This window comes from Xylocopa sonorina, chromosome 4 (assembly GCF_050948175.1).
Source record: "Xylocopa sonorina isolate GNS202 chromosome 4, iyXylSono1_principal, whole genome shotgun sequence".
In the NCBI taxonomy this organism is placed as follows: domain Eukaryota; kingdom Metazoa; phylum Arthropoda; class Insecta; order Hymenoptera; family Apidae; genus Xylocopa; species Xylocopa sonorina.
This window is the reverse complement of record NC_135196.1, coordinates 6,481,388-6,506,451: the sequence shown is the minus strand read 5'-3', so window position 1 is coordinate 6,506,451 and position 25,064 is coordinate 6,481,388. Positions and strand designations below refer to the sequence as shown.

General features: G+C 34.2%; 6 protein-coding genes and 1 long non-coding RNA gene across 8 annotated transcripts in view; 2 read left to right on the top strand and 5 right to left on the bottom strand.

Annotated features, from left to right (window-relative positions):
* Positions 1–942: 942 nt before the first annotated feature.
* Positions 943–3,122, top strand: Dnapol-epsilon58 (DNA polymerase epsilon subunit 2). Its single transcript, XM_076893369.1, has 4 exons — positions 943–1,015; positions 1,093–1,636; positions 2,053–2,736; positions 2,797–3,122. The coding sequence occupies exons 1-4, from the start codon at positions 948–950 to the stop codon at positions 3,070–3,072; spliced, it is 1,572 nt and encodes a 523-aa protein (XP_076749484.1). The 5' UTR covers positions 943–947; the 3' UTR covers positions 3,073–3,122.
* A 55-nt stretch (positions 3,123–3,177) lies between these two features.
* On the bottom strand, positions 3,178–19,868 carry Hph (HIF prolyl hydroxylase). 2 transcript variants are annotated; one of them, XM_076893358.1, is made up of 5 exons: positions 19,330–19,868; positions 18,393–19,069; positions 6,604–6,723; positions 5,088–5,295; positions 3,178–4,678 (listed from the first exon to the last, which is right to left on the bottom strand). In XM_076893358.1, the coding sequence occupies exons 1-5, from the start codon at positions 19,724–19,726 to the stop codon at positions 4,647–4,649; spliced, it is 1,434 nt and encodes a 477-aa protein (XP_076749473.1). In that variant the 5' UTR covers positions 19,727–19,868; the 3' UTR covers positions 3,178–4,646. The 2 variants fall into 2 exon arrangements, with proteins under 2 accessions (XP_076749473.1, XP_076749474.1); XM_076893359.1 differs by lacking the exon at positions 6,604–6,723.
* On the bottom strand, positions 7,057–17,709 carry LOC143422599 (uncharacterized). The gene is made up of 2 exons (XM_076893368.1): positions 17,014–17,709; positions 7,057–7,141 (listed from the first exon to the last, which is right to left on the bottom strand). The coding sequence occupies exon 1, from the start codon at positions 17,487–17,489 to the stop codon at positions 17,118–17,120; it is 372 nt and encodes a 123-aa protein (XP_076749483.1). The 5' UTR covers positions 17,490–17,709; the 3' UTR covers positions 7,057–7,141; positions 17,014–17,117.
* On the bottom strand, positions 7,838–9,437 carry LOC143423170 (uncharacterized). The gene is made up of 4 exons (XM_076894295.1): positions 9,128–9,437; positions 8,127–8,358; positions 8,035–8,054; positions 7,838–7,966 (listed from the first exon to the last, which is right to left on the bottom strand). The coding sequence occupies exons 1-4, from the start codon at positions 9,200–9,202 to the stop codon at positions 7,838–7,840; spliced, it is 456 nt and encodes a 151-aa protein (XP_076750410.1). The 5' UTR covers positions 9,203–9,437.
* Positions 19,869–19,920: 52 nt separating the features above from the next.
* Positions 19,921–25,064, bottom strand: part of LOC143422601 (uncharacterized) — a 64,931-nt gene continuing 59,787 nt past the window's right edge. The window contains exon 2 of the long non-coding RNA XR_013101744.1: positions 19,921–20,195. This is a non-coding gene — a long non-coding RNA (uncharacterized LOC143422601). The remainder of the gene's footprint in view (positions 20,196–25,064) is intronic.
* Ttc30 (tetratricopeptide repeat domain 30) lies at positions 20,623–25,001 on the top strand. The gene is made up of 9 exons (XM_076893349.1): positions 20,623–20,751; positions 20,908–20,973; positions 21,058–21,396; positions 21,464–21,599; positions 21,687–21,851; positions 21,929–22,197; positions 23,842–24,249; positions 24,333–24,717; positions 24,802–25,001. Exons 1-9 carry the CDS (start codon positions 20,686–20,688, stop codon positions 24,942–24,944), a joined length of 1,977 nt encoding a protein of 658 aa, XP_076749464.1. The 5' UTR covers positions 20,623–20,685; the 3' UTR covers positions 24,945–25,001.
* Positions 21,624–23,390, bottom strand: LOC143422594 (zinc finger CCHC domain-containing protein 17). The gene is made up of 2 exons (XM_076893362.1): positions 23,102–23,390; positions 21,624–23,020 (listed from the first exon to the last, which is right to left on the bottom strand). The coding sequence occupies exons 1-2, from the start codon at positions 23,216–23,218 to the stop codon at positions 22,352–22,354; spliced, it is 786 nt and encodes a 261-aa protein (XP_076749477.1). The 5' UTR covers positions 23,219–23,390; the 3' UTR covers positions 21,624–22,351.

The following is a 25,064-nucleotide window of genomic DNA, read 5'->3' as shown; positions in this document are numbered from 1 at the left end:
TTAGATTTATTGTAATTTGTTATATATATCATGAGTTTTATTGTAATTTATTGTATATATCATTAATTTTATTGTAATTTATTGTACATTTTACTAGTTTTATTCTAATTTCTTGTATATTTCAATAGTTCTATTTCAATTTCTGGTATATTTGTAATTTCTTACATACTTCAATAGTCTTACTGTAATTAATAGTATGTGTCATTAGTTTTATTGCAGTATATTGTATACTTCAATAGTTTTGCAGTAATTTATTATATATTTCAATAATTTTATTGTCATTTCTTGTATATCTCGCGCTTTAGAGGTAAGAGAGAGAAAGATATATAAAAATGCTATAGGAAAGAGTGAGACAGACGATAGAGACCCTCTTCTGGGACCCGTGGCGCCATCTCTGTGAAAAGTGCTCAAACTGGTCGCTCACGATTATCGACAGCGAAGTGAACTACCGACCGACTGGTGGCGCCATCTCGCGGAGAGGTGGCGGAACTATATTGGCGAGTAGTTTCAGCGCTTTCCACAGAGATGGCGCCAGTGGCGCGGTAGTTCACTTCATCGTCGATAACGATGTGCGACCAGTTTGAACACTTTTCACAGAAATGGCGCCATGGTCGAAAAATGGACTATAGTTCAGTGGCTGTGTAGAACTAATATATGTGAATTTATACAAACGCAAATGCTCTTTCCATGTGACATTACTGTATATTGCAAATAAAAGGCGGGAAATCATTGTGATTGTGCTCTTTAATTACGAAATACCGATTGCATATAGAGATCAATTTCTTCTGTGTGTTAAGATACGATTTTGTAATGTATATTTTATTCTAATTTATGATGTTATTTTTGTGGTATTATCATTAAATTGGAAATAAAAGAGAGTTATTCCTCTAGCTGTAATTCGTAGATTATGTATGTAATATATACTTATCTGTTTATAACTTGTAATTATGGCTGACGAAAAATTGATAAAAACTGTACGCAGTACTTTTTCGTTGTATGGACTTGTACTTTCAAGGTATAGAAATCATTAATTAATGTTTATGTATGTAATGTAATGTATGTACGCAAGAAACAAAATATATTATTGTTTAGAAAGCTCAGCGTTTCACTTGCGAAGGAACTTTTAAATGTAGAGCAGAACGAGCGTGAAGTTTGGCTGACAAAAATAGTGGAGCAAGTTATAGCGCAAAATTTAAGCGATCCGCATGTAACTGTTGAAAATCTAAAATTGGCGATAGAAGAATGTATAAGACCCAATACATTGAAAGATACAGAAACAGTATTAAACGTCATAAATGTATTCCATGTGCCAAAAATTAAATACGACTTGAGTAAGAACAGATTTATTTTGGAATCTGTAACACTGGAATTTTATGGCGATGCACAATATAAATCTACAATATTCAAAGACAGATACGAGTTACTTTGGTACAAAACAATGAGACACGAATTATTTATACCCCCAAAGCTTGGGGAGAAAAAACAGAATTGGATTGAGCTGGTACCAATCGAACATTTACTCAGCGAGAATAAAAAAGGATCTGTTTATGTAATGGGTCTTTTAGCTCAATTAGTAGAGGGTCAATATTATTTAGAGGACCCAGGAGGAAGCATAAAAGTTGATCTCAGAAGAGCAATATCCTTTTAAAACTTTGAAAATAATACCAAACTTTCATGCTATATTCTATATTTAATAATTTTCTTGGTAGCATGAAAACTCTTGGAAACGGTATCGTCTCTCGTGATAAAACTTAAGATAATACTATTGTCAAATAGATTTAATAGTACATGGTGTAAATGTAGCTGCACATAGAAATCGTTTGTTGCAATATTTTTAACTGCATTTTAAGCATTTTTATTATGTTTCTATCTCTCCCGTTATCTCTATCTCTCTCTTACATTCTCTCTATGTCATAAAGATAAGAGTTAATATCTCATTGTCTTTAGACTTATCTTTATGATCTTCTTCTATTCTTAGAAAGAAAAAAATAAACGATCGACGTTTAGTCATTGTGTAAAATAGAAATATTGTTTTCCTTAACATTTCTATACAAGTTTCAAGATGGTTTGGTCATGGAAGCTTCTATAGTAATAGCCAGTGGAGATTTTCGGGATGGTGTTTTACACGTAAATGATATAGGTTTCCCTCCAGCAGAATCGTCTAACAATGCACGCGTTGATTTTGGTAATGCCAATACATTTGGCGGTACACACGATATTTCGTTAAAATTCTCGGAAAAGTTGAAAGCTCACGAAGAGGGTAACAAAGATGGAATGATCGTTTTTGTATCAGAAATGTGGCTAGACGATGAAATCGTCTTACGGAAGTTTAAAGTCATGCTAGAGGGATACTCCGAGTATCCACCTATAGCTTTCGTGTTATGCGGGCATTTTTTAAGCTCTCCTACAAATATATCGAGCGCGCAAAAGTTAAAAGAGGGATTTAAAAGTCTAGCTAATATAATAACGCAGTATCCGGAGATAAAAGAAAATTCCAAATTTATTTTTGTGCCTGCATCAGACGATATCGGAGCGCCGAAAATTTTACCAAGGTTGCCCCTACCGAGGCATCTTACAGAGGATTTTAAGAAGAATGTACCTGGGGCAATATTTGCGACCAATCCATGTAGGATTCAGTATTGTACAAAAGAAATTGTAGTATTAAGAGAAGATATTTTAACAAAAATGTGTAGAAACACCATTCATCTTCCGCAGCATGGCAACATTTATGATCATGTAAGTTTTATCACGAGAAAGGTTTTCCAGTACTCGCTTTAAAATATTGTTTTGTTACAGTACGCAAAATCGATTATCTGCCAGTCGCACTTAACACCTCTAAGCCTTTCGGTGGTACCGATATATTGGAAATACAATCATACGCTGCAACTACATCCCATGCCAGATCTTATCGTAGCTGCGGATAAATTCGAAGCGTACGAGACCACCTACTCGGATTGTCGTGTAATCAATCCTGGATATTTCCCAAAAAATGATCATTCGTTTAAAGTGTACGTTCCAGCGCTAGATTTAATCGAACACTGCGCTATTCCAAAAGATATGGACGGTGCTTGAACATAAATTGTATTTGAAGTTCAAAAATAAACTATGTACCGAGAATACAATACGAAGGGTTCTTGTTGATATAATGCACGATATCTTCCGTTCCTCTATGAACAATTGTGTGCCAATTTTATACAATATTTATTTTCACATCACAATTCTCATCGATTTTACAATACTTCAGGAAAATGCGCCTTCAGTTCATAACTTAATTCACAACAATTTTCACTACTAAAATAAGAGTATATTAAATTAAGTTCGATCACCAAAAATAACTTAATCACTTATTAAAGATACTGGGTAATTTCTTTGTTTTTCGCGTTGAGTGACATAATACAAAATAGACTTGAAGAATAACTTATTAATGATACCTTTACGATCTTATGTACCATCGAGTACGTTTAATATTATCAATATAATACACCTCGCAAAAATTCAACACTTTTTTTCACTCCTTTCTCAGACTGACTAACAAACTTGTATATCAGACTTTCTATGTGGGACACAGGAAGTACGTATTTATTCAATATCTTTCTTTTTTTTTCATTTTTTTTTTGTTATCGATTTATATAAATAGATACATACAATATTAAACACATGTGTTTCTACCTCGTCGCAATGTACATAACAATATTACAGATAAAGACTGGGCCTCGGCGTATCTCAATTCACTGCACTGGAAGCATAAGTCAATTACTGGCCGTTTAATCAAACATCAGTATAAGGATCGTAACTCTGTAGAACAATGCGTAAATATGAGATGCAATAATGAAACGCGATAGTACGATTCGCGAGAACATTACGATTTTGTATTAATAACAAGCATTAATTCTCAAGTATTACAAGTATTAATCGTATTAATACCAGCTATACAGAAGTTAATGGGAACAAATGTATTTATGTAAATATAATAATTAAGGTATAAGTTTCTTTTCTCAGTAAATTTTACGATACATAGAAACATTACTTTTTATTATTTAAATCGCTTTCTTTCGCTAGCACACAACTTTCACTCTCGTTCCACATGCACACACGCACACGCATATATGTATATGCTCGCGCCCCCTCTGTACACTACGTAATTCCAAAAGTCGTACATGAATTACAAATGCTGCAAGGATCTTTTCTTTAGTGCTCCAAATATTAGTAGCTAAATATCGTGTAAATGTAACGAACAAACATTCAACATCGTGACAAGCGAACGCTTAGAACGTTTACTCCTCGAACGTTTGATTACGGTATGAACGTGTTAGAGTGTTAGACGAAAAAAAAAGAGGAAGATTAATAATTAATATATAACTGTGACTCGTAACGGATACGCACACTTACTCGTTGAAATATATTACAGTGCCGCAATATAAAAAAGAAGAAGAACGCGCTTAATATCTATTGCACATCCTTAAATCTTTATATACTCCGATGTCCGTACCTCCTGTAATCTCGACTATATCCATAATACAGAATAATACATAATAATTTATGTACCAGTGCTTTCTTCTTGTAACTATGTACAGGTATAGAAGTTCAGCTAGAAGAGTTACAATTTCAGTCGACGGACGGTGTAACGGTCCTTCAGACTCCATGTCTCACGAACTCTCCTTCTTTGCATGTAACTCTCCTGAAAAGTGAAATGATTCAGATTAGACTATTTAGACTAATTACTAGTACCGTCGGTATTAAAGAGGTACAAAAGGTATTAAAGAACATACAACAAAAATTATATAGACGTTTTAGTATGAAAGGGAAAAATCATGATTAAATAACTTGTTCAGCCTTGTTCGCATATTCTCTCCAATTGGAAAGACTGGAGCAACTCCTATCTCATATACTATGTAGAATGTATACTAAAAGTATCAAACTCGTAAATCTTCTTTCTAATTTAATACACGTTTTACTTTCTTCCTGTAACTGTTGCAAAGCTGTCTGCACTAAATAGTAGTAGAACTAGAGAGCAGCGAAAAATCTACCGCTAATCGAAGCGAAGACTAAATTTATTAAGTAAAACCGAGATATCTATTTCTACCCACTTTCTTTTTGATATCTTAGACAAGCTTGATTCCTTTCGTCTGCGTCGAAGTACCATAGAGTGATCGCGTATCTGGTTTTATATGCCGGTTGTACCTCGTGCGGATTTCTCCTATCGGACCAGAAGAACAGTATTCTATCGAAGAGAGGTTCGATATTCGCCACTTCGTCGCTGCCTTCTGGGAATATCCTCAAGAGGCCACCGTTCTCCTGCAAACACAAAATCAACTATTATATCGATACTATACCGTATTATAATTACTTCAAAATTGTCTTATGATTATGAAAAATAGAGTAGCAAGTGGAGAATTGATTCCAGAAAGTGTTTCTTCATAAATGTATATAAAATTATCGCACACTCAGGGAGAGGCGCGGATGTAAAGCATAACATGGCCATAAGTAGAAATGAATTATGTTTATCATATTATTCTTTATTGAAGTTAATGTTCATTCTTTAAATTATTTATCACATTAATTGCCAGTGTTATCAAATAAAAATCGCACGTGCGATACGTTTACAATCGATATGTTAAGCGCATTGAAACTTACTAGAATGAAAAAACCTAAGAATGTAAATGAACGTTCCAGATTCGATTTGTTCGGTAGGCGGTGAACGCGAAGGTAGCATCATATACGTAAGTTCGTCAACTTTCCTGCCCGTCCTCGTTCGGAGTATGTAATTATGCACGATGAAAGGGTAGGAGTCGCAGGCTGTCGCGCGATATACCTATTTTACACGCTCGACGCTTTTATATATTTCCAAGGTAACACGTGTTTAAACGGCCTCTGCTTCTTTTTTCTTTTTCTGTGCGGGTCAACGTAAATATTGCTCAACGCGAGTTCCTCGTGCATGTCCGGAAGCGTTACATGGAGCAGCTCACGTAGGCCCCTGGACGCCCTTCCTCGTCGGCCCTTGTCCGGAGTATCCGTACTTTTAAAATTCAAATGTTCACGGTCACGTGTACGGGGTGAACGAGAGCCATAAAGTAGCTACGAGAGCACGGCACCGTTCGCGCTGTTACATTACGCCGTTCCAACCGAGGTAATTAGAATCACAGACGGCCTATCCGAGGCGATACATTTTGAGAAACTCACCGTGTTCTCACGCCAACTGTTTCACGCTTCCGTTTCAATCTTCTCTAATTTTCATATCTTATGTTAGCCTCAAATAAATATATAAGCACTAAAGGTACTAAAAATATGATCTGATCGCTTCAATATTATTTTTGTATAAATCTTATAAAGTATCAACTGGAAAGTAGAACCACCTATTGTTCAGATGTTTTTAACGAGTATTAAAACTTTCCAGCTCGTAAAAAAAAGTAAAAAGAAGAGTGTTTCTTCAGACTGTACCTTCTGCGCTCGTGAATAGCGAATAAACGCAATATTGGACGCGACCGTTTTGTACACCACATCGTGGTGTAACGTATATCCATTTGCAGATCGGAAAAGTGTGACAGAGACTGATCTAGAAGCTAGTCGGAACGGCGAGACGGAGGCGATTAAATTGATCCTTACCTTGATATCCCAATCCCGGTTGAGATAGTATATGGCTGTGATGCATCGTCCATCTCGATTGGGATTATCAACGTGTTTCACGTAATGCGAACCGTGACCAGGATAACAAGCCACCATCGCCTGAAAAACAATGCAACGTGTCATTTTCGTCGTGGAAATTAAGCGTCCTTACCAGCAAGCTGTTACCACGAGCTTACGGTCTGAGTAATCACTTAGAATATTGACCAGACGCGTACTCTGTATCCGTGAGTAATCGATTAGCAAATCGCGTGAGATTAGTTCAGGTTTGTACAGTTCATTAATGCCTCGGAGACGCGTGCACACAGCCATCGTGGAGTTCACCAGACATTTTAAATAAAAATGTTACTTCGAAACGTAAATCAATAGTAACAATCGAATCTGGGGAATAGAAGAACAGCAGTACGAGTCTAAATATCACGTTCTATCGTGCTTGCTCCCATTATTCGATTATAGGTACACCATTTACAGTCAACACGGTGATTCAGTTACAATTAACTCTTCTTTCTCCTTCGTTCGTCTAATTTAGAGCAAGAACGATAAGGATAGATGGACGGTGTGATAAAACAAGCGTACGATATCACGGCCAATAGTCTCGAATTATCAAAAGTTAAATAGCTAGGTAGCGTATTTGTAGAAGTTCAATGTGTAAAGAAATAATTTCGTTCTAACACTTTATCAGTGGTTACAAGCTACAACAGATGTTGAAATAAAATATTTTCTCCGGGATTATGGTGTGTACTTAGCGCCGATGGAACACTTTACTCGATCCCAACCTTTCTGGACAATTATCAACTTTACAGGTAAACGTGGTTATTTATATAAAATTGCTGATTAGAAATTATAGAATATTTTGTTTATATTGTAGCAACACCTGTTCTATAGCAAAGTTGTATTGTCTGACGAAGCAGAAGCTTGAAATCAATATTAAAACTCCAAGAATATACTTCATCGATTCAATTTTTGTCAAAGAAACGCTAGATGCACCACTAGTCAACATTCTCTCAGAGACCTTTGAAACATCTTCTAATACATTCATGAATTCAACTAACTTCAATAATTATTTATGCGGCGAATAATGCATGCTTTAATTTCTCAGAATTTTTTTATCAATCCAAGTACTTAAAAAAAACGACATCTTAATTCCAACCGTTGAGACCCAACAATCATATAATTTTCAGATAACTCTTAATCGATGGGGGATGAATTCATTTTTCTACGAAAGTTTAATAAACCATTCGAAAAGCTTCGAGAAGAATTTCGAGCTGCAACTGTTTAAATTTTTACGAAACCTTTCCATAAATCTATTAATTAATCGTGTTATTACACGATTACATATCATATACTGAAATTAATTGGACTAAAATTATTTACTCGTAACAAACTCTTCCTTTAAATCTATTAATATTATACTGCTAAAATGTATGGTTTCACTTTAATGAAATATACAGAGATTAAATTGGGATAAAATTGTACAATTATTTGATCGGATCGTTAAATATCGCAGTTAAAAAGGTATCGGTTATAAATACACACATAGGAAGACAAAAATACAACCCATACAGTAATTGCAGCTGCTTCCTGTTTCCAAAAATATAACCATGAAGATAGCCTGATATTTATGGCTTGTATGCAGTTCAGTGAAACGTACGCAGGAGACATACGTACTATGTACGTGCGGTACCTACTTACATCGCGGTGAATGAAACCTCGTGTACGCCTCGAACCTTTCGTGAGCTACGTCACGTAGCAGAAAGAGCGTGCAATTCCTTTTTAACAATGTTTTCAACAGCTGAAAAGTATGCAACATCAATTTAATCGCCGCAGCAATTGTTTTTAAAGCAACGTTGACAAAATTGATTCACAAGATTCCAAAGGAATTTAAAAATATGTTAGGAACACTTAGTAAACTTTTTCGGCAAACAAACATTGCTTACTTTAATGCTTGTACGTAATGTATGCTAAGAATTCGTTGAAAATGAATTTTGTTTACTTTGAACATTCAGAAAAAGCTTTGTAACAGAAAATAGGTACTTTTCTCAAGAGGATCATCGAGGACAGAGTGATAGATAATCACCAGTAATAAGATAATGAAAATAGTTGTTCCTTTTCTGACTAAATTATGCTTTTCACGAGTGCCGATAAGAATGAATTTTCTACCAAATATGAATGAAAAGATTTCACGATCGTGGAGTATTCAATTAGATCCTTAGACTAATTCTAGAAATGAACTTTGAGGGTGTCTTGTATTGCAAAATAATAATTATAGCATCCACGTTCAAAGAAGACAGAACTTACAAATCGATCATTTCAACAATATTATCAGACTACAGAAATAATATTGTAAAAAGAGTTTAGTTAACGTTTGAGAATGAATGGGGGCCATTTTGAAAGTTTAATAAAGTGAACGTCCACGTGATAAATGTTTCTAAACGTTTCGTGTCACCGATGACAATGTTCGGTTACTAAATAAAGAACAGTGAGTAAGAACAAAGCTTCCTCTCACTGGTTTTCGATTAAATAACATCCTGTCCAGTTGCGATAAAAGGCGGATCACAATTGCCACCGGCTCTCTTCTCATAATTTTCTACGGTTCTCTTTTAATGCGGATTACTAAATACGTCGTCATGTTGATGATTCGAATAGTTACTCAGCACAATGGCACAAGACAACGACCGGCTAGGATCGAATAAAAACAAGATACTTGTTTCGCTGCAACGGGTAAACCGTGTGAGTCACAACTTGCATCAGATGCTATCTGCTACTTGTACGTGGATTCGTGTCTAACAGTACGGGCCCTGATATCTATACAGCTATATCTGAAACACGTACACAATTTTTAATTGACGCTGAGAAACAATTGAAACAATTACATAATTATTCTATTTTAATCACATTCCCTACGATAAACGATATTAATGTTTATAGTATTCCTTGTACAATAAGCGTCTTTTGTTTTTACTAATACTTTTCTGTAACTCTTCTAGCCTATTTTTAACCGAATATAATTGTGGTACGCATGTCTCCAGATTTAGATCTTCCTTCGTCGGGGTTTCAGTTTCTATTTTTAAAAAGGCAGGCAATTGAAGATGTGAAGTTTTACAGATACGCGTTGAATCTCAAGTGTAAGCTGAGATTTATAACAAACCTGGGGGATTCCGTTATTTAATGGCGTATCAGAGGCTACGCGCGTGCTACAATGTCGAGTTCATTGCAAGAAATCTGTGAAACTTTCACGCGCTCGCGACACAATTTTTTACTTCTCGTTCGAACTTAAGCATTTCGTCAAGATTTTTTTCTGCGTTCAATTTTTGTCTGGATACATTGTTGCATTTGAAAAAAGAATTGTATCCATTTCCGTTGAAATGCATAAGAAGCAGAACTCGAAAATAAGGACCGTCTCTGTTTTAATTGTTTCGAAGAATTCAACTGAACACAGCCAAATGTTTTTAAATTGTTTCAAATTGATTCACGCTCCAAATAATATTTGCAACGTAATTAGTATAAAGAAAAGATGTTTCCAACCGAAAATCTTACTCTCCAACATAAATTCGCCGAGCCATAGTTTCCCCGACACATATTTCTTTCTTTCACTGTACAAAATTGTATTCATTAATTCATTTATTCATTCTCGCGCAACGCAAACGTATATTCCCGCAGAAAGAATGGAACACAGCTCTGAACGCCTTTGTTAATTGATTACACAAATTTATTACATCTTCAAGATGGCTGAAACCGTCGTCTTCATCGTGGTACACGGAAACCACAGCCTGCAGACCACAAAGGCGCAAATATTTCTGGTGGGTCTTAATAAATGAAATAAGGTGGTTCGTTTTGAAGTGTAAATATTGAAAGAAAATATATTTCTACGAAGTCTGTTAAGAGACTCGGTAAACCGGATATCGAAGCAGTCGGAGATCTATCAGTGGAACGCTGAACAGCATAGCCAGTCAAAGGTCCCTGAGTGCGCGCACGTGCACAAAAAGGGCTAAGATAGTGGCAAGGTCTCAAGAGGGAGGGCGTATATACAAATGGGGATCGCTTTTCAGCCTTGACCCAAATTGAATGTTAACCTTGCCACTATATCCGGTGGCATGTGTGTCCTCACGTAATCCACGAAGCACGATTTTTCGCCTTTTCGTTTTTATTTTAAAGTATCAACGTACACGTACATCGGCTCGAAGCTTCGCGAGAAATAAGAGACTTTCTCTTAGAAAGAAAAAACTGCTTGTAAATTGCACATTTTCGTCTGTCGTCTTTCCTGTTCGATTCGACCAACATTCCATCGACGTGTTTCGACTAGGCGTAGTGAATTGTTAATACGGCGTTTTTGTGACACGTAAAGTCTGTCTGTACATAAATATAACATTTCGTAAATTCTCTACGAATTTTCCAGCTGCGAAAGCGTTCATGCATTACAAATTGTTGGCTTTCAATGCAGATATCTTTTTCATGATGATGCAACATTAAAATGTGCTTGTATTATGATAATTTGCAAGAATCCAGTATGCACCTTGAGTCATAGTTTGAGTTACAAAAAAAGTACACCTCCTGATCCAAGTGTGTAAAACCCTTATGTCACGCGTTCTTTAAACGTCGAACTAGAATCGCCGATGCCTTTCACCGTGCCAGCTAAAAGAGTAAACTGTGCAAATGGAAAAACCGATCGGTACGAAAGAAAAACATCCAGCCAGAGACAAGCGATACAATTAGAAACAGTTTTTCTTCTAAAGTCTACCATTCAACTTGAAGTACATTCAACATTGATATCAGTAGTTTTCAATAGCTACTATATACAGGCTGATTCACTACTTGTGTGACAAATTTTTACAGCTGACACTACACCTCAAAAGCAACGAAAAAGTTCATATAAACCTAGCTCAGATTTGCAAAAATGGCAGAGAAAATGGCAACGAAAAGGTTGCCGACACTTAGGGTAGTAAAATTGGTTGCTACAAATTTTCTGTAACTTAATGATTAACCCTAATTGAGCTTAATTAACCTTAAAGGCGGCTTCCCACAGAAAATTTGTAATGACCAATTTTAATACCCTAAGTGTTGGCAATCTTTTCATTAAAAAAAATTGGGGGGTTAACCTTTTTTTTTGCGTTGGAGCCCTACATGAGTGAGGAAATCTCTAAAGTATGGAGTGTCTTCTTTAGTGTCCCTAATTTTATAAAAATTTGTCACACGAATAGTGAATCACCCTGTAGAGTACGCCATTAGATTATCTCGACAGACAGACAATTGATACTGAACTTTATCGACGAGCACGTACCGTCTTTTTTTCTTTTTTTTGCGCTAAGACAAGAGACAAACGTTCGTGTAATCGTTCAACTATTGTCTCCCTCGATTTCTATGGTTCGCAAAAGACGTCATTCTTTTCTAACACCAATTATAAAACTACCCACGTAATTCGATGGCTGCAATTAAAAGAGTTACTACGACGTACGCACGTGTTATTTAAACACGTGGCTTTCTTCTTCGAAATTTACGTTTCCCCCTAGGTAAACTCGTTATCTTTGCAGATTATTGAATTTATTAACTGGCAACGACCGATACGATACAGATACGAGTGCAATACGGCGACAAAAAGGCCGATACACTGTACATCTTACGTGCAGCACAGCACGTCTTCCTGATAAGAAATGTAACCTGCCAAAAGTGTCGTTATCGCGATAACAGAGGGATCGCTATCGCTGATTAAAAGCCAGTCGGTACAGAGGATGTGTGCGCACATTACGTGGAAATGTAAAAGGGTCGCTTGATATGAATGGTAACACTGCAGCTGGCGAAATTAATGCAGTCGCATTAAACTGAACAGGAAGTTAAATGGTTCGCGAAACGTGATCATATTGTCACTTTTCCATTTGAGTACATGAAATGCATACACGATAGGATTTTTACAGATTTGAGAAATTCACACAGTTACATACTTGTGAAGTACAACGGTGCACGGTAGGATAACATTCGTGTCATAACTTTAACCCTAAATTATTCGCGTTTAATCGCACAGACATTGCTCCCCAAGAGTACATATACATTACACGTATTGAATTCTTATCATACGATATAAATTATCAGTGTAAAACATTATTTTTTGCCAAATTTCACTACACATACATGTACATGTATCGTAATACCAGTAAATTGTACAAGATAAATATTCAAATGGTTTAAACAATTAAACGCAATATGTTTGATCTAATAATTTCTTAATTTTATCAAGATTGCAGTATTTTAGGATGACCTTCTTTCCTCTCTTAGACTCAAATTTTTAAAATCACAGTGGAATGGAGTACAATGAAGTTGAAGAGTTATAAAAGCTATAAAACTGGTTTTGAAACTTCATTTTATGGAAATAAATTTCAACTTGTACCGTTTGATCGACATTTAGCAAAAAACTCAGTTCCTCTTTTTATCTCTGTATTTGTTTTTCTTTCTTTCCATCAATTCTGTACTTATAAGTTTAATTAAATTGCACCTGTGTGCGAAAATCTAGAAGCATTTAAAATATTAATTAACATTTAACTCGCTTGTGGAGTTTCTCAATCCGTCAGTAAACAAAACCTTCGCTTTGCCGCAACTAACCAATACGAAGCAATGTAATGGATTGAGGAAAGAGGAAAATATTAGAGTATTGTTCGTCTAAAACAAAACAAGCATTACGTAATGTTTCCAGGGAAAAACCGTATCGTCATTACGTGTCTGTCATTATACGTATTTCATAGAACCGGGCGCAAAACATACACATAACATTTGTTACATTTCGAATGGAGGAAATAATTTTGCACTTGAGTCACCGATTAAAATCATACAATTGTTGTACACTGACTAATCGTAGTTAGGTTTCCGCTTAAATGTTTCCAGATAACTCGATTACTCCACGCATTGTTTGAGAAATTTCACTTCGTACTCGACCGCTTATCTTCGCTTAAAACGCTCGTTGCATGTAACAACTGCAGTTTATATGCAAGCAGAAGGATTTAATGTTCTTCGTGGAAACATTTTAAAATACCGCGTACAGTAAATAAGGAAAATTGCATTATTATCTACGTCAAATTTACATCGCGCGCAGATACACGGATGTACGTGCAAATGCGTGTGTCACATACGACGACAATTTTCACGAGCTCAAACACGCGACATTTTACCACGAAGCTAGATTACCTGCTACTGCACAGCTATCAGCAGCTGCAATTGTCGTCTTTTCTATTTTAATGATGTGTGGAACTTGAATTCTTTATTCGATAAATGCAGCCTTCGCTTATTTTTAACATGTAGCTTGTGTATAATTAAGTTAAATCATGATCGTTAAAACTTCCTGCGATAACGGTTAAGAGTAAAAAATTCTGTAATGATACGGTAACAAGACTGTACTTATTTGAGATAGCAATCTAAAAAAGGTAAATATATATGTAAGCAAAGCGAGGAATTTTCGTCTGAGGCCACAAATGAAGACATAATACATGATATGAGCAATATATATTTTATCACTGAAATCTAATAAACTAATCTTTTATATATTAGTAATCAACACTATAAATTAAACATTTTTAGGTCTCTTAAAAGGAGGGATCAATGTAATATTTAGTTAAAATCTAATTCAACATTTACTAAGTATTCTAATAATACAATAGCCAACAGTCTTTTCAACTGGCAGTACTTATTGACAGTCCCGACAGATGATCAAAATTGTTAATAAATTCAGTCGGAAAAGATATCAATTACGTCACGAGACGCAAATCCTTGAAAGTCAGTTTGAAAGAAGACCGTCATCGTCAAGGTACCAGGTAAAAAGATGGACGAGAAGATAGCTAATTTTAATTGCCCAATTGATTAACTTATTTTAATCCATGATACATGTTTCTCAATATTTGTACGTCCTTATTCGTTTAAGTCCACGTGAAAATATCCGCTGCGCGTGAAATAAATAATGAAATATCGAAATGTAAAAATAAGAAAGGAAAAAACATATCATTAAGGACTGCAATGCAGTCATTACAATTACAAATCATACGAAAGACGTGTCAAACCGATCAGAAAGTCAACAAGCACTGGTAAATACCCTTGCGGAAACGCCGTGGTAAAGAAGAATGAAATCGTCCGCAGACGATTGGCACGCTCTCAACCATCCTAACTATATGCGCAAATACATATGAATATATCGTACCTCGTCGATTCTTTCACCTTCACGAAGGTTAAAGAGCGAGATGTAGCCAGGCCGTTTGTAAGGATTTAATCGAAAGTGAACGGCCTGACGCATACATGTTTATTACAATCGTCGAAATAGCTTTTGTATTGTGTACAAATTGAATATTGCATTAAAATAAAAAAAAGAGAACAATTTATTGCAATTATCTGTTCCATAATTAAAGCATTCATTCGGTGATATTTCATTAGGAACATTAGCCTTATATAAAATTATTTTATTTCCTCATTATACCTGCGAAACTTTCAGGTATTTGGTATTAAAGTATAGAATGTAATTTCAGTTTTAACTAAATTGAATTATTTGCAGGAAAAGCAAATGTATTGAACTTGTTCTAGCAAGTACTGTATTCCAAAATTAAAAGAGACTCACGAGCTGCTCGTTATTAGTAGCAACAGCTGCTTTTATTAACCAGAAAGCACGTATATTATAAATAAAGAGATATGTTTCGAAATCTGTGTATATGTCATAAATTTATTATAGAAATTATGTACTTAATTAACTTTGGAATAAAAGTTTTAAGATGTTAAGCTTATGATAATTGTTTTCGACAATATAACACTTCGAAATGCCATTAGACTAAGCTCTTAATGTCACTTAAAGCCTTTAGCCAGGTAGAAATGTCTCTAAATCTATATTAATTTAATAATACTTGTTAAACGCACCATTAATATTTATAAACACACAATTTTATATGAAATAACAAAGTTAAATTAATTTTATAGCACAAATATGCTGTAAAAAATGAGCCTACTTCTACAAGTACTAGCAAAGTTCGAGCAAAATCGACATTAAAACCGTATCGATCCAAAATTTCATTACGTAATGTCGTGCAATTTTATCTATATATAAATATTCAATCACAAAAAATTCTCCATACCGCAATATGTTCAGTTTTCTCATCATATAATATTGATAACAGCAACATACGATATACTTCAAAAAAAAGCTTAATTTTGCCCGTAACTAATTTCTTTCTGTACTGTTCATTTATCATCCACGAGCCAGATTTTGACGCATGTATTTTACAAATACATTTAACCACTATATCATCGTATCTTTTCTGTATTTTACTCAATATGTGAACGAGAAGTTTGGAGTTTCAGCTAGCAATAGCTCAGCAGGATATAATCAAGAATTTATAGTATACAATAAATTTTCTTGTAAGCTATAAGCGGAACCCTGACGAAACAATGTAAACAATCTACACATTTTCAAAAGCGACATGATTTAACAAACTGTCGGACAGCTTCCGTTTCCTAGACTAATTTCTGCCTTTGCTTTACCCCTTAGTAATGTGATTTCAACTAATGTTGATAAAGAAGGAGCGCGAGGAAAAAATCTTTAAACGGAACAACGTTGCGTGAACACAGTGCTAATTGGACGTTCCAATTACAGGCGGCAGATTTGGCGCAAGGCAATAAAAGAATCCGAAGTGTATTGAATATTTTCTCGTCAGCTATAAACGAAAACAGTGACAGAACCGCGCGATATTATTTGATTCAAAAATAGCTATTCGATTGTTCCTCCGACTATTGGACAGACGAAAAAGTTGGATATTTAGTCTGGAAGGAAAATTGATCGTGTGATGATGGGATCGAAACTTTTGTTGAATCATTAGATTCTAACTTTAGAATGATTTTAATCGTCTTTTCTTCATCTTGCGTTACTTGAAAAGAACGTATACGTTGACTACGAATAAAGTCCAACATGAAGTTTAGTGATGCGCATTTCCAAACAGTTTGTTGTGAAATATTACTATACATATTAGCGATAAGTTAACATAGAACAGGGATATTTATAATTTTATACAGAATGTGTACATGTTATGAAGATCAATGAAGAAAAATGAGAACCACTGTTACATGCTGGGAAAACAATGACAAGTGTATATCTTCAATGTTCTTAGTAATATCTTTAAATAAATGCTGTGTAATTCACTAATCCGCTAAAGAAGTACAAATAAAAAAAAGATAATCTTAAAATTTGCAAATCTAATGCTCGTAGAAAACTTCAGTACCGCCATTGCGTTCGCTACTCGCGACCAAATAACGTTCACGCACCCTTTATCCACAAAGTGATCGGACGTATGTACACACGATTAAACACTTGATCTGAATCATAGTAGAGCACATGAATGACGTATTTTCAAAAGATAGACTTTCCCAGTCACAACTGACCATTGATACTTCGAACTTCCCTAAGACCGCCTTGTTTCACTCATTCAGAAGCGATTTGAAGTGTGTTTATAAAAGTCAGGGTAGGTAATCGGAAAAAGCACTTATTATATGTATACATGTTGCTCGGTTTCTGGCATGATATGAAAGCGAGAGTTGGTGAAAGACAAGGAGAAAGAGATAACGAGAAGCGAGCCAGCCGTACGGCGTACGTGACCGACTGCACTTCGTGAGTTCCCACTCTCGTTTCGATTCTCCCGTTCGATGCGCGAGCTACCCAAAAGATCGTTGCAATTTCGGGATCCTGACCTTCTCTGCCTACATACCATTGCTTCTCCACCTCCCTTTCGACAGCCTACGAGATTAAACGCCGATGCTACAGGGACGCAGAGGTCTGGTTTTTCAACGATACGGCGCGGCGCCCGCTCGACGCTGATATCGTTCATCGGAGTTTTACAACAAATCAGGAAACGTGGCATGCTTGTACTTCAATGACTAATTGTAAATGATTCATATTTTCATTATTCTCGCGTCCCGTTAGAAACTTTTCGTCGTCGTCTCTTTTGCACGATATTACTTACGTAGTAATATCAAGCACAACGAATATCGAAGCTGACAGTTGTTTGAAATGTGCGCGACCAATATTATAGTTCTCAAAACGTACAATTTTTAAATAAAGTATTATGTTTCCTGGTTGTATACATTATAATGTACAATCGAAACATAGATACTGAATTGTTTAATTGTTTGGAGAATATATAATTTTGTTTTGACAAATGAAAGTAAAAGTTTAACGAACTAGTTCGAATTTAGTGGTCTAATTATATATTTGATATTTGATATCTTGAGTTGTATTCAACAGAAAACAATTTTCTTGCCAAAGTTTATTTCAAATTAATAGCTATTTAATTATACATTTGAAAAAATGTATATCTCAAATGTAATGAAACATGAGATACATTTATTATCTAATATGAATGTACAAAACAATAGAAATGAAATTTGATTCACTAAAATATTTGAAATATTCTGAGAATTAATTTACTACACACATTAATATTTTATTGTACGATTATAGAAATAATAAAGGAGGTAGTATTGCTAAAAAATATTAGAATAGTAGGAACATTAACATATTCTATTCTAGTCACAAACCTTATTAATAGACATTAATACACTAATTATTAAGATACTACTGTATATCTTATTAATGAATACATAAATGTCCATTTATCATTTAATTGGTATGAATAAACTCTGGCAAAGTTAAACTATTTAAAACAAAATATAGATCAAATTAGGCCAAAGTAATATGTACTTATATGTCATGTATATTAATAATTAAACAAACATGACACTGATGAAAATACATTTATGCTTACCTTTGTTCTTCCATTGATTTGGTAGTTTCCCATTTTCCCATTGTTACACATTTTATTTGCTTTCATAATGACAGCATCGACTCGAGATATGAGCATTCCAATATTTTGACATTGCTTTTCTTTTCCATCGAGCCACGTTATTTGATCACCACGAATTGTCTTTAAGTCATTTGCACCTGTTTTATTGGAAACCAACTGTCCATCCTTAAACAATCCAGCACTGTACAAACTTAAAACTTCGTTCAGCACTGCGAGACCTTTTTCTACTCCTAGAAAATTGTTTACCACGCACAAACCATATTTGTTCATGTCTCTAATCACATCTCTACTCATATTTTCTAGTCTGTCAAAGTTATTTTTATTTTTATGATGGAACGATGGTAGAATGTCTTCCCCGCGAGCTAAACGAATCTCCGGGAAATTCTTCATACCGTTATGATGTTGGGTAGGCATATTTAATTCATCGTCTTGTAAGTTGTCAAGAATTCTTGAACCTTCTAGGCCAGGATTCAGTGATTCTGTTCTGGCACCTAGAATTGTATCCTCAGAACTTCCTTCATACGTTATTGGAGAAGTCCAACCATCCACTCTGCCAGTCCCAGTACCTTTTACTTTGGTGTTACTGGATTTCTTCTTAGAATTTTGGTTTCCTTTATACTCTGTCTGTTTATTGATTTCTGTAAACAAGAGAATGACACAACAATTTTTAATTAAATTACATGAAACCAAAAAAATACGATTGGAAATTTTCTAAAGCATCATACCGAGAATTCATAATATGCAATAAATGATTAGACAACAAAAGGTTATCGTGTTACTGAAACTCATTATGAAACGAGATATTAATTTTACATTCAGTATTTACAGTCGGTGAATTTCTAATAATATCAAACGGTTTGCAGAAACCGTTGCGGAAACAAGATTAAATTTCACGTACCTTCTAGATGTATGGCGTTATTCTGTGTTTTTTGTGCAGTTTTCGATCTTCGCGTTCTTTCTAACACTGACTTCTCGGTTAGGTTATAAACCACTGGGGTAGTTGAAGTCTGGCAGTTCCCGACCGTGGTGTCGTTTTTGGATGGCTTTAGAATGGAATTTTGATTAGCGGTCGAAACTGTGTCCGTTACGATCGATTCCACGACATGAGTCGCGCAAAATTCTTTGTGACGTTTCCAATCCCGCCTTTGATGCTCTTTAGTGCAATAAAAGACGGCCTTGCACCGTGAACACCTTAACAGCTTGTCAGTTCTGTTACAGACAACACAGCCCACCGTTGCACCTATTAGAACATCACCGCCGAGTGTCTGCGCACGACTGACTATCGGTCCGGACATGTTTCGTCGTTTATTTCGCGGCCACGAGTGTCGACATTTCTCCAACGAGGAAAGTCACACACGCACTTAATCTGCGTACGGTACTAGCGCGCTATCGGAATTCCGCAGTGCTTATACGTACGATCGCGGTTCGTTTACACACTACTTACACATGTGTTATCGGATCTGCAAAACACCCATTGGCGAACTGGCTATCAAAACGGCGATTCTCGACATTCGTTAGCTTTTCCAACGCACACACGCGATTTAACGTCCATACGGTCCTCTATCAATATATCCAGTTGTACTGTATTAAATATTTTCTTGGAAAATTCATTTAAAAGTTGGGTTATGTGTGTATGTGTGCGTGCATGGCATTTGCTATTTTGCCCATTCATCCTCCTCAAGAGAGCGCCACTTTATAGCTACGTTTTTGCAGTCAAGTGCATGGATTCGCTGTTTTGCAATCTGATTGTAAAACCATCTTTAACTGTCTGTAGCTGTGTAATTTTTATATGTTCATTTATATATATATTATATTTTGTGGTTAGTTCATGTAGTGAGTTTAAGTAAACGTAAATAAAAAGTAAAGATACTATTGGTAGTGTAATTTTGTACTGTAAGTTATTACAGTTTCTCTATACGAATGAACGTAATAAATATTGCAATGTAATAAAAATACAATATTTGTACGTGTACGAAATGTAATAAAATGTTTTAAAGATACCAAGTTCTTGTGTAGCTATTTTATAACGTATCCCTCTGTTTTTTAAATGCGTATCTTTTTAGTAATAAACATACATATATGTATATGTCTGTAAATCTATATAGAAGAGGCAACTGTTTCCATAGCTACTATACAAGCGCCTATATCAAAACATTAGACACTATACCTATTTACTTATACACTAGACAGTTCATATTTTGTGGTATCAGTAATTTGTTTCTGTTTTTTGAATAAAGAAATATTCTGAAAAAGAATGACTACTTTTATACAAAATGTGCACATTAAAGATGGAGAATACACAAAAACAATTTACTCAATGGTAGAATACTACATTTACATGTAACACGTTTCAACATTTTACTTTCCAATATTTAGAAATGAAACTTTTTTTTCTTAATTATAAGTATTAATATTTAAATAGTTGGTATAATTCTTTTGATATCAAATAGATACTATACAAACATCAATTTTTTAGATTAAAGAACAGCGATATGCAGAAACAATAAAAGTTCTAATTACACTTTTAGATATTTACCCTACTGTACGTACAATTTTGTTAAAGTATCAATTTCTTTACCAACAAATAGTTTCAAGTATTCTAAAGCTTTGATGAATTATTTTACAGTCCAGACCTTGCTTATCTCTACTTGCTCACTGTTACTTTTACACACAAGATTTTATAGCTTCTGCACAATGTTATGAAAAATTAGTTCAATTATGTCCCAATGAAAGCATATACAAGTTATATCATGCCCAATCTTTACATCAAGCCTGTATGTATCAAGAGGCATGGACAATATGTTCTAATATCATTAATCAGGATAACTTAGAATTCAAAGTAAAGAAATTACAAGCAGCAATAAAATATGGGCAAGAAGATATGGTTGCTGCAAAAAATCTAGTAGATCAATGTCCAGTAGATGATGTTGATACAGAAATTAATCTAGGATGCCTTTTATATAAGGTACTAAAGGAATATAGAAATTCTCTTGTAAAAAAAATATTTGATTTTGTATTTTTCTTCTTTTCAGGAAGAACAATACGAACAAGGTTTAAAAAAGTTTGCAAATGCATTACAAATTGCAGGTTTCAAGCCTCACTTATCATATAATGTAGCACTTTGTTACTTTAAATTGAAAGAATATGCTGCATCATTAAAACATATTGGTAAAATTGATATTATACATACTTCAAACTTTATGAGATACTAAAAAATGAACTAAAGATTAAATTTTTATATTAATAATATTTCAGCTGATATTATTGAACAAGGAATAAGAGAACATCCAGAATTAGGAGTGGGCATGACAACTGAAGGTATAGAAGTACGTAGTGTCGGAAATACACTGACACTTCACGAGACAGCCTTAACAGAAGCATTTAACTTAAAAGCAGCTATAGAATTTCAATTACAAAATTGTAATAATTATTATCCTATGAATTAAATTTTGTATAATGTATTTAGTATTACACAATTATTTTTTTGTTATTTGCAGATGAAGCAGCAAAAGAAGCATTAACAGACATGCCTCCTAGATCTGAAGAAGAACTTGATGCTGTTACTTTGCATAACCAAGCTTTAATAAACATGGATACAAAACCAAGTGAAGGATTTGAGAAACTTCAGTTTCTACTACAACAAAATCCATTTCCTCCTGAAACTTTTGCAAATTTATTATTATTATATTGCAAATACCAATATTATGATTTAGCAGCTGATGTTCTTGCTGAAAATGTACATTTGACGTATAAATACTTAACACCAGTAAGTATGATTTTTATTGTTACAGTATTATTTATATATATGTTTACTATGAATATACCTGTCACAATTATTTATTGGAAATACTCTAATATTTTCAAAAGTTACAAAATCAAATTCAAAATTATTTAAAAATTCTAATGTTTTTTTGCATGTTTTACTCATCAGGGTATTTACTTTTCGAATGTTTACACTTCTTCGTACGTTTTTCTGAACTTCCTGAATGCTTTCGTTTATGAGCTTTCACATCGTGACTAGAAAAGCTATCATTAGAATTTTCATTACTAGAAGAATTGTCATATTTCTTCTTCTTCTTCTTCTTTTGATCCTTAGAATACTTCTTCTTTTTCTTTTTTACTACTTCCTTTTCATCAGAATCACTATCAACTGTATCTTGTTTGACCTTTTTTGCTTTCTTCTTCTTTTTTAATTTCTTCTCTTTATGTTTTTTCTCTTTCTGATTTGTATCAGTTTGTGGTTGAGCAGCAACTTCTTCAATTTCTGGGATCAATTCATACTTTTTCCCATCAGGACTCATAAAACAGTCTTTGGATAAGTGACCATCGGTACCACACTTTGTACATGTAGTATTAAGAACTGCTTCTAAATGTATCACTTTACGTTCATGCTTCCCCAAAGTTTTTTTCTTCTGTAGATCTCTTTGCAATTGCACTCCATTTGGATCTAAATCCGTACCATTTCCCTGATTCACATATTTCATGGATAGACCTATTTTACCATCATCTCCGATAGAAATAACTTTGCACCATACACGTTCACCCTTTTGCAAAATCTCTGCAACATTATCTACATGGGCAGAGCTTACCTGATGAAATTAAATGCACATCAGTCACTTGTCTTACAAGATATAAATAAGTAATTTATCCTAAAATATATCTTATAGTACCTGTGATCTGTGTATCAACCCTTGAACAGAGCAGCCTGGAATTCTAATAAAAGCTCCATAATTTTGTACGGACGCAATTTCTCCAAGAAATAATTGATTTAACTTACAGCTAGACATAGTTATAAAAGTTAAGAAAAACACTTCTACCTCATGAGTTATACGGTTAACGCAGTTATTCAGAAAGTAACAAACAAGCGTCCGTCGAACTTGATTGAAAGGTTAGGTTTGTCAACATTATTAAATGCAGGGCTGTAGTAAGTACACTAATTTGAAGGCGCGAGTAGTGTACAGCAGGGTTAAATAATTTTTTACTAATTTTTCATGCGAGTTATAATAATTGCAATCTAAAGTAAGAACAAAAAACTACCGACAAAAAATATTTAAAAAAAATATTCGTTGATTTAATAAAATTGAAAGACAATTATCAAGTATACTTCGATTAAATTAAATTTTCATGTTTTGATTTTATTTATGATTATCAGATTTATGTATAATGAACTATGTGTATTTTTGCCTCAAAAATATGAACTATGGTGTTTCAATCGTTGATACTTTTTAATTTATAAAGCGAAACCGCTTTATTTAAAGATGGATCGTACACGGATCACAAGCCTCAGATTGCTTGTAATTGATATCGCATAAAAATTTAAACGCTTTTACTTGTATCTACTAATTAAACAAAATTTGAAATTCGTAACCGAATTAATTCTATTATAATTAATATTAATGCTTATTCTTAGTATTTATATGACTTTCTTGATGCGCTAATTACACAACAAACATCACCGGAAGAAGCGTATCGTAAATTTGATGATCTCGGTAATAAGCATATGGAAATATTACGAAAAGCAACTAAACGCGTTCAAGAAGCACGATTGAACCATGACGATAGTGCTGTTAAAAAAGCAGTGAACGATTACGAAGAAGCTTTGGAAAGATACGTGCCAGTTTTAATGGCACAAGCTAAAATTTATTGGGAACTTGGAAACTATACGCAAGTTGAGAAAATTTTTAGAAAAAGCGTAGAATTTTGTAATGAACACGATGTGTGGAAACTAAATGTAGCTCATACGCTTTTCATGCAAGAAAATAAGTTTAAAGAAGCGACAGGATTTTATGAGCCAATTGTTAGAAAAAAATACGATAATGTTAGTTATTGTTCAGCTTTTGATACTTCATAACGGCGTTTATAAATCGATATATTCTTTGTTAAATATTATATGAATTTCAGATTTTGGATGTAAGCGCTATAGTACTTGCTAACTTATGCGTAAGCTATATTATGACATCGCAAAATGCGGAAGCTGAGGGATTAATGAAAAAAATAGAAAAAGAAGAGCAAGCAGTTTCGCGAGAAGATCAAGATAAAAAGTTGTTTCACTTATGCATTGTAAATTTAGTAATTGGAACGTTGTATTGCTCGAAAGGAAATTATGAATTTGGTATATCTAGAGTCATGAAAAGTTTGGAACCTTATAACAAAAAATTGGGAACCGATACTTGGTTTTACGCGAAGAGATGTTTTCTCTCCCTTTTAGAGCAATTGGCTAAACAATTAGTAGTTCTAAAAGATACTACACTTCAAGAATGTATACAGTTTTTAGAGCATTGCGAAGGTATATTAAACTTTTCATTTTTGCACAGAACAAACTTTATAAAAGCAGTTATTCGAATTATTCTTATCGCCTTTCTTCTTTTAGTATACGGTAAGGATATTGTAACAGTGGTGGAACAGGCTTTTGATGTGCAAGATATGCTTTCCATTAGCCCACAAAGTAAACAAACGGTAGTTTATGAAGCTCGATATTTGAAAGCTCTGTTTTTAAAATTACAGATGTCCTAGGTATAAATATGTACACGTATATTGTTAATAAACTTTGTACGATATTCATGAACAATGTTTATAAAAATTAAATAAAAACTATTATATACAACTATATATGTGACCTTTCATAAATATGTA

What these genes read in the sequence shown, in the direction of transcription:
- Dnapol-epsilon58 (XM_076893369.1), top strand. Translation starts at nt 948, where the DNA reads ATGGCTGACGAAAAATTGATAAAAACTGTACGCAGTACTTTTTCGTTG. An exon ending in TATGGACTTGTACTTTCAAG is followed by an intron (nt 1,016 to 1,092) that starts GTATAGAAATCA and finishes ATTATTGTTTAG; the next exon opens with AAAGCTCAGCGTTTCACTTG. An exon ending in ATGGCAACATTTATGATCAT is followed by an intron (nt 2,737 to 2,796) that starts GTAAGTTTTATC and finishes GTTTTGTTACAG; the next exon opens with TACGCAAAATCGATTATCTG.
- LOC143423170 (XM_076894295.1), bottom strand. Translation starts at nt 9,202, where the DNA reads ATGAGAAGAGAGCCGGTGGCAATTGTGATCCGCCTTTTATCGCAACTG. An exon ending in TAACCGATACCTTTTTAACT is followed by an intron (nt 8,055 to 8,126) that starts GCGATATTTAAC and finishes ATTTCATTAAAG; the next exon opens with TGAAACCATACATTTTAGCA. An exon ending in TGAAACCATACATTTTAGCA is followed by an intron (nt 7,967 to 8,034) that starts GTATAATATTAA and finishes AATTAATTTCAG; the next exon opens with TATATGATATGTAATCGTGT.
- LOC143422599 (XM_076893368.1), bottom strand. Translation starts at nt 17,489, where the DNA reads ATGCCACGTTTCCTGATTTGTTGTAAAACTCCGATGAACGATATCAGC.
- Hph (XM_076893358.1), bottom strand. Translation starts at nt 19,726, where the DNA reads ATGTCCGGACCGATAGTCAGTCGTGCGCAGACACTCGGCGGTGATGTT. An exon ending in TAACGCCATACATCTAGAAG is followed by an intron (nt 19,070 to 19,329) that starts GTACGTGAAATT and finishes TCTTGTTTACAG; the next exon opens with AAATCAATAAACAGACAGAG. An exon ending in TCTAAGATATCAAAAAGAAA is followed by an intron (nt 4,679 to 5,087) that starts GTGGGTAGAAAT and finishes TTCACTTTTCAG; the next exon opens with GAGAGTTACATGCAAAGAAG.
- Ttc30 (XM_076893349.1), top strand. Translation starts at nt 20,686, where the DNA reads ATGACTACTTTTATACAAAATGTGCACATTAAAGATGGAGAATACACA. An exon ending in TTTTAGATATTTACCCTACT is followed by an intron (nt 20,974 to 21,057) that starts GTACGTACAATT and finishes ATTATTTTACAG; the next exon opens with TCCAGACCTTGCTTATCTCT. An exon ending in TGCATCATTAAAACATATTG is followed by an intron (nt 21,600 to 21,686) that starts GTAAAATTGATA and finishes ATAATATTTCAG; the next exon opens with CTGATATTATTGAACAAGGA.
- LOC143422594 (XM_076893362.1), bottom strand. Translation starts at nt 23,218, where the DNA reads ATGTCTAGCTGTAAGTTAAATCAATTATTTCTTGGAGAAATTGCGTCC. An exon ending in GGTTGATACACAGATCACAG is followed by an intron (nt 23,021 to 23,101) that starts GTACTATAAGAT and finishes TAATTTCATCAG; the next exon opens with GTAAGCTCTGCCCATGTAGA.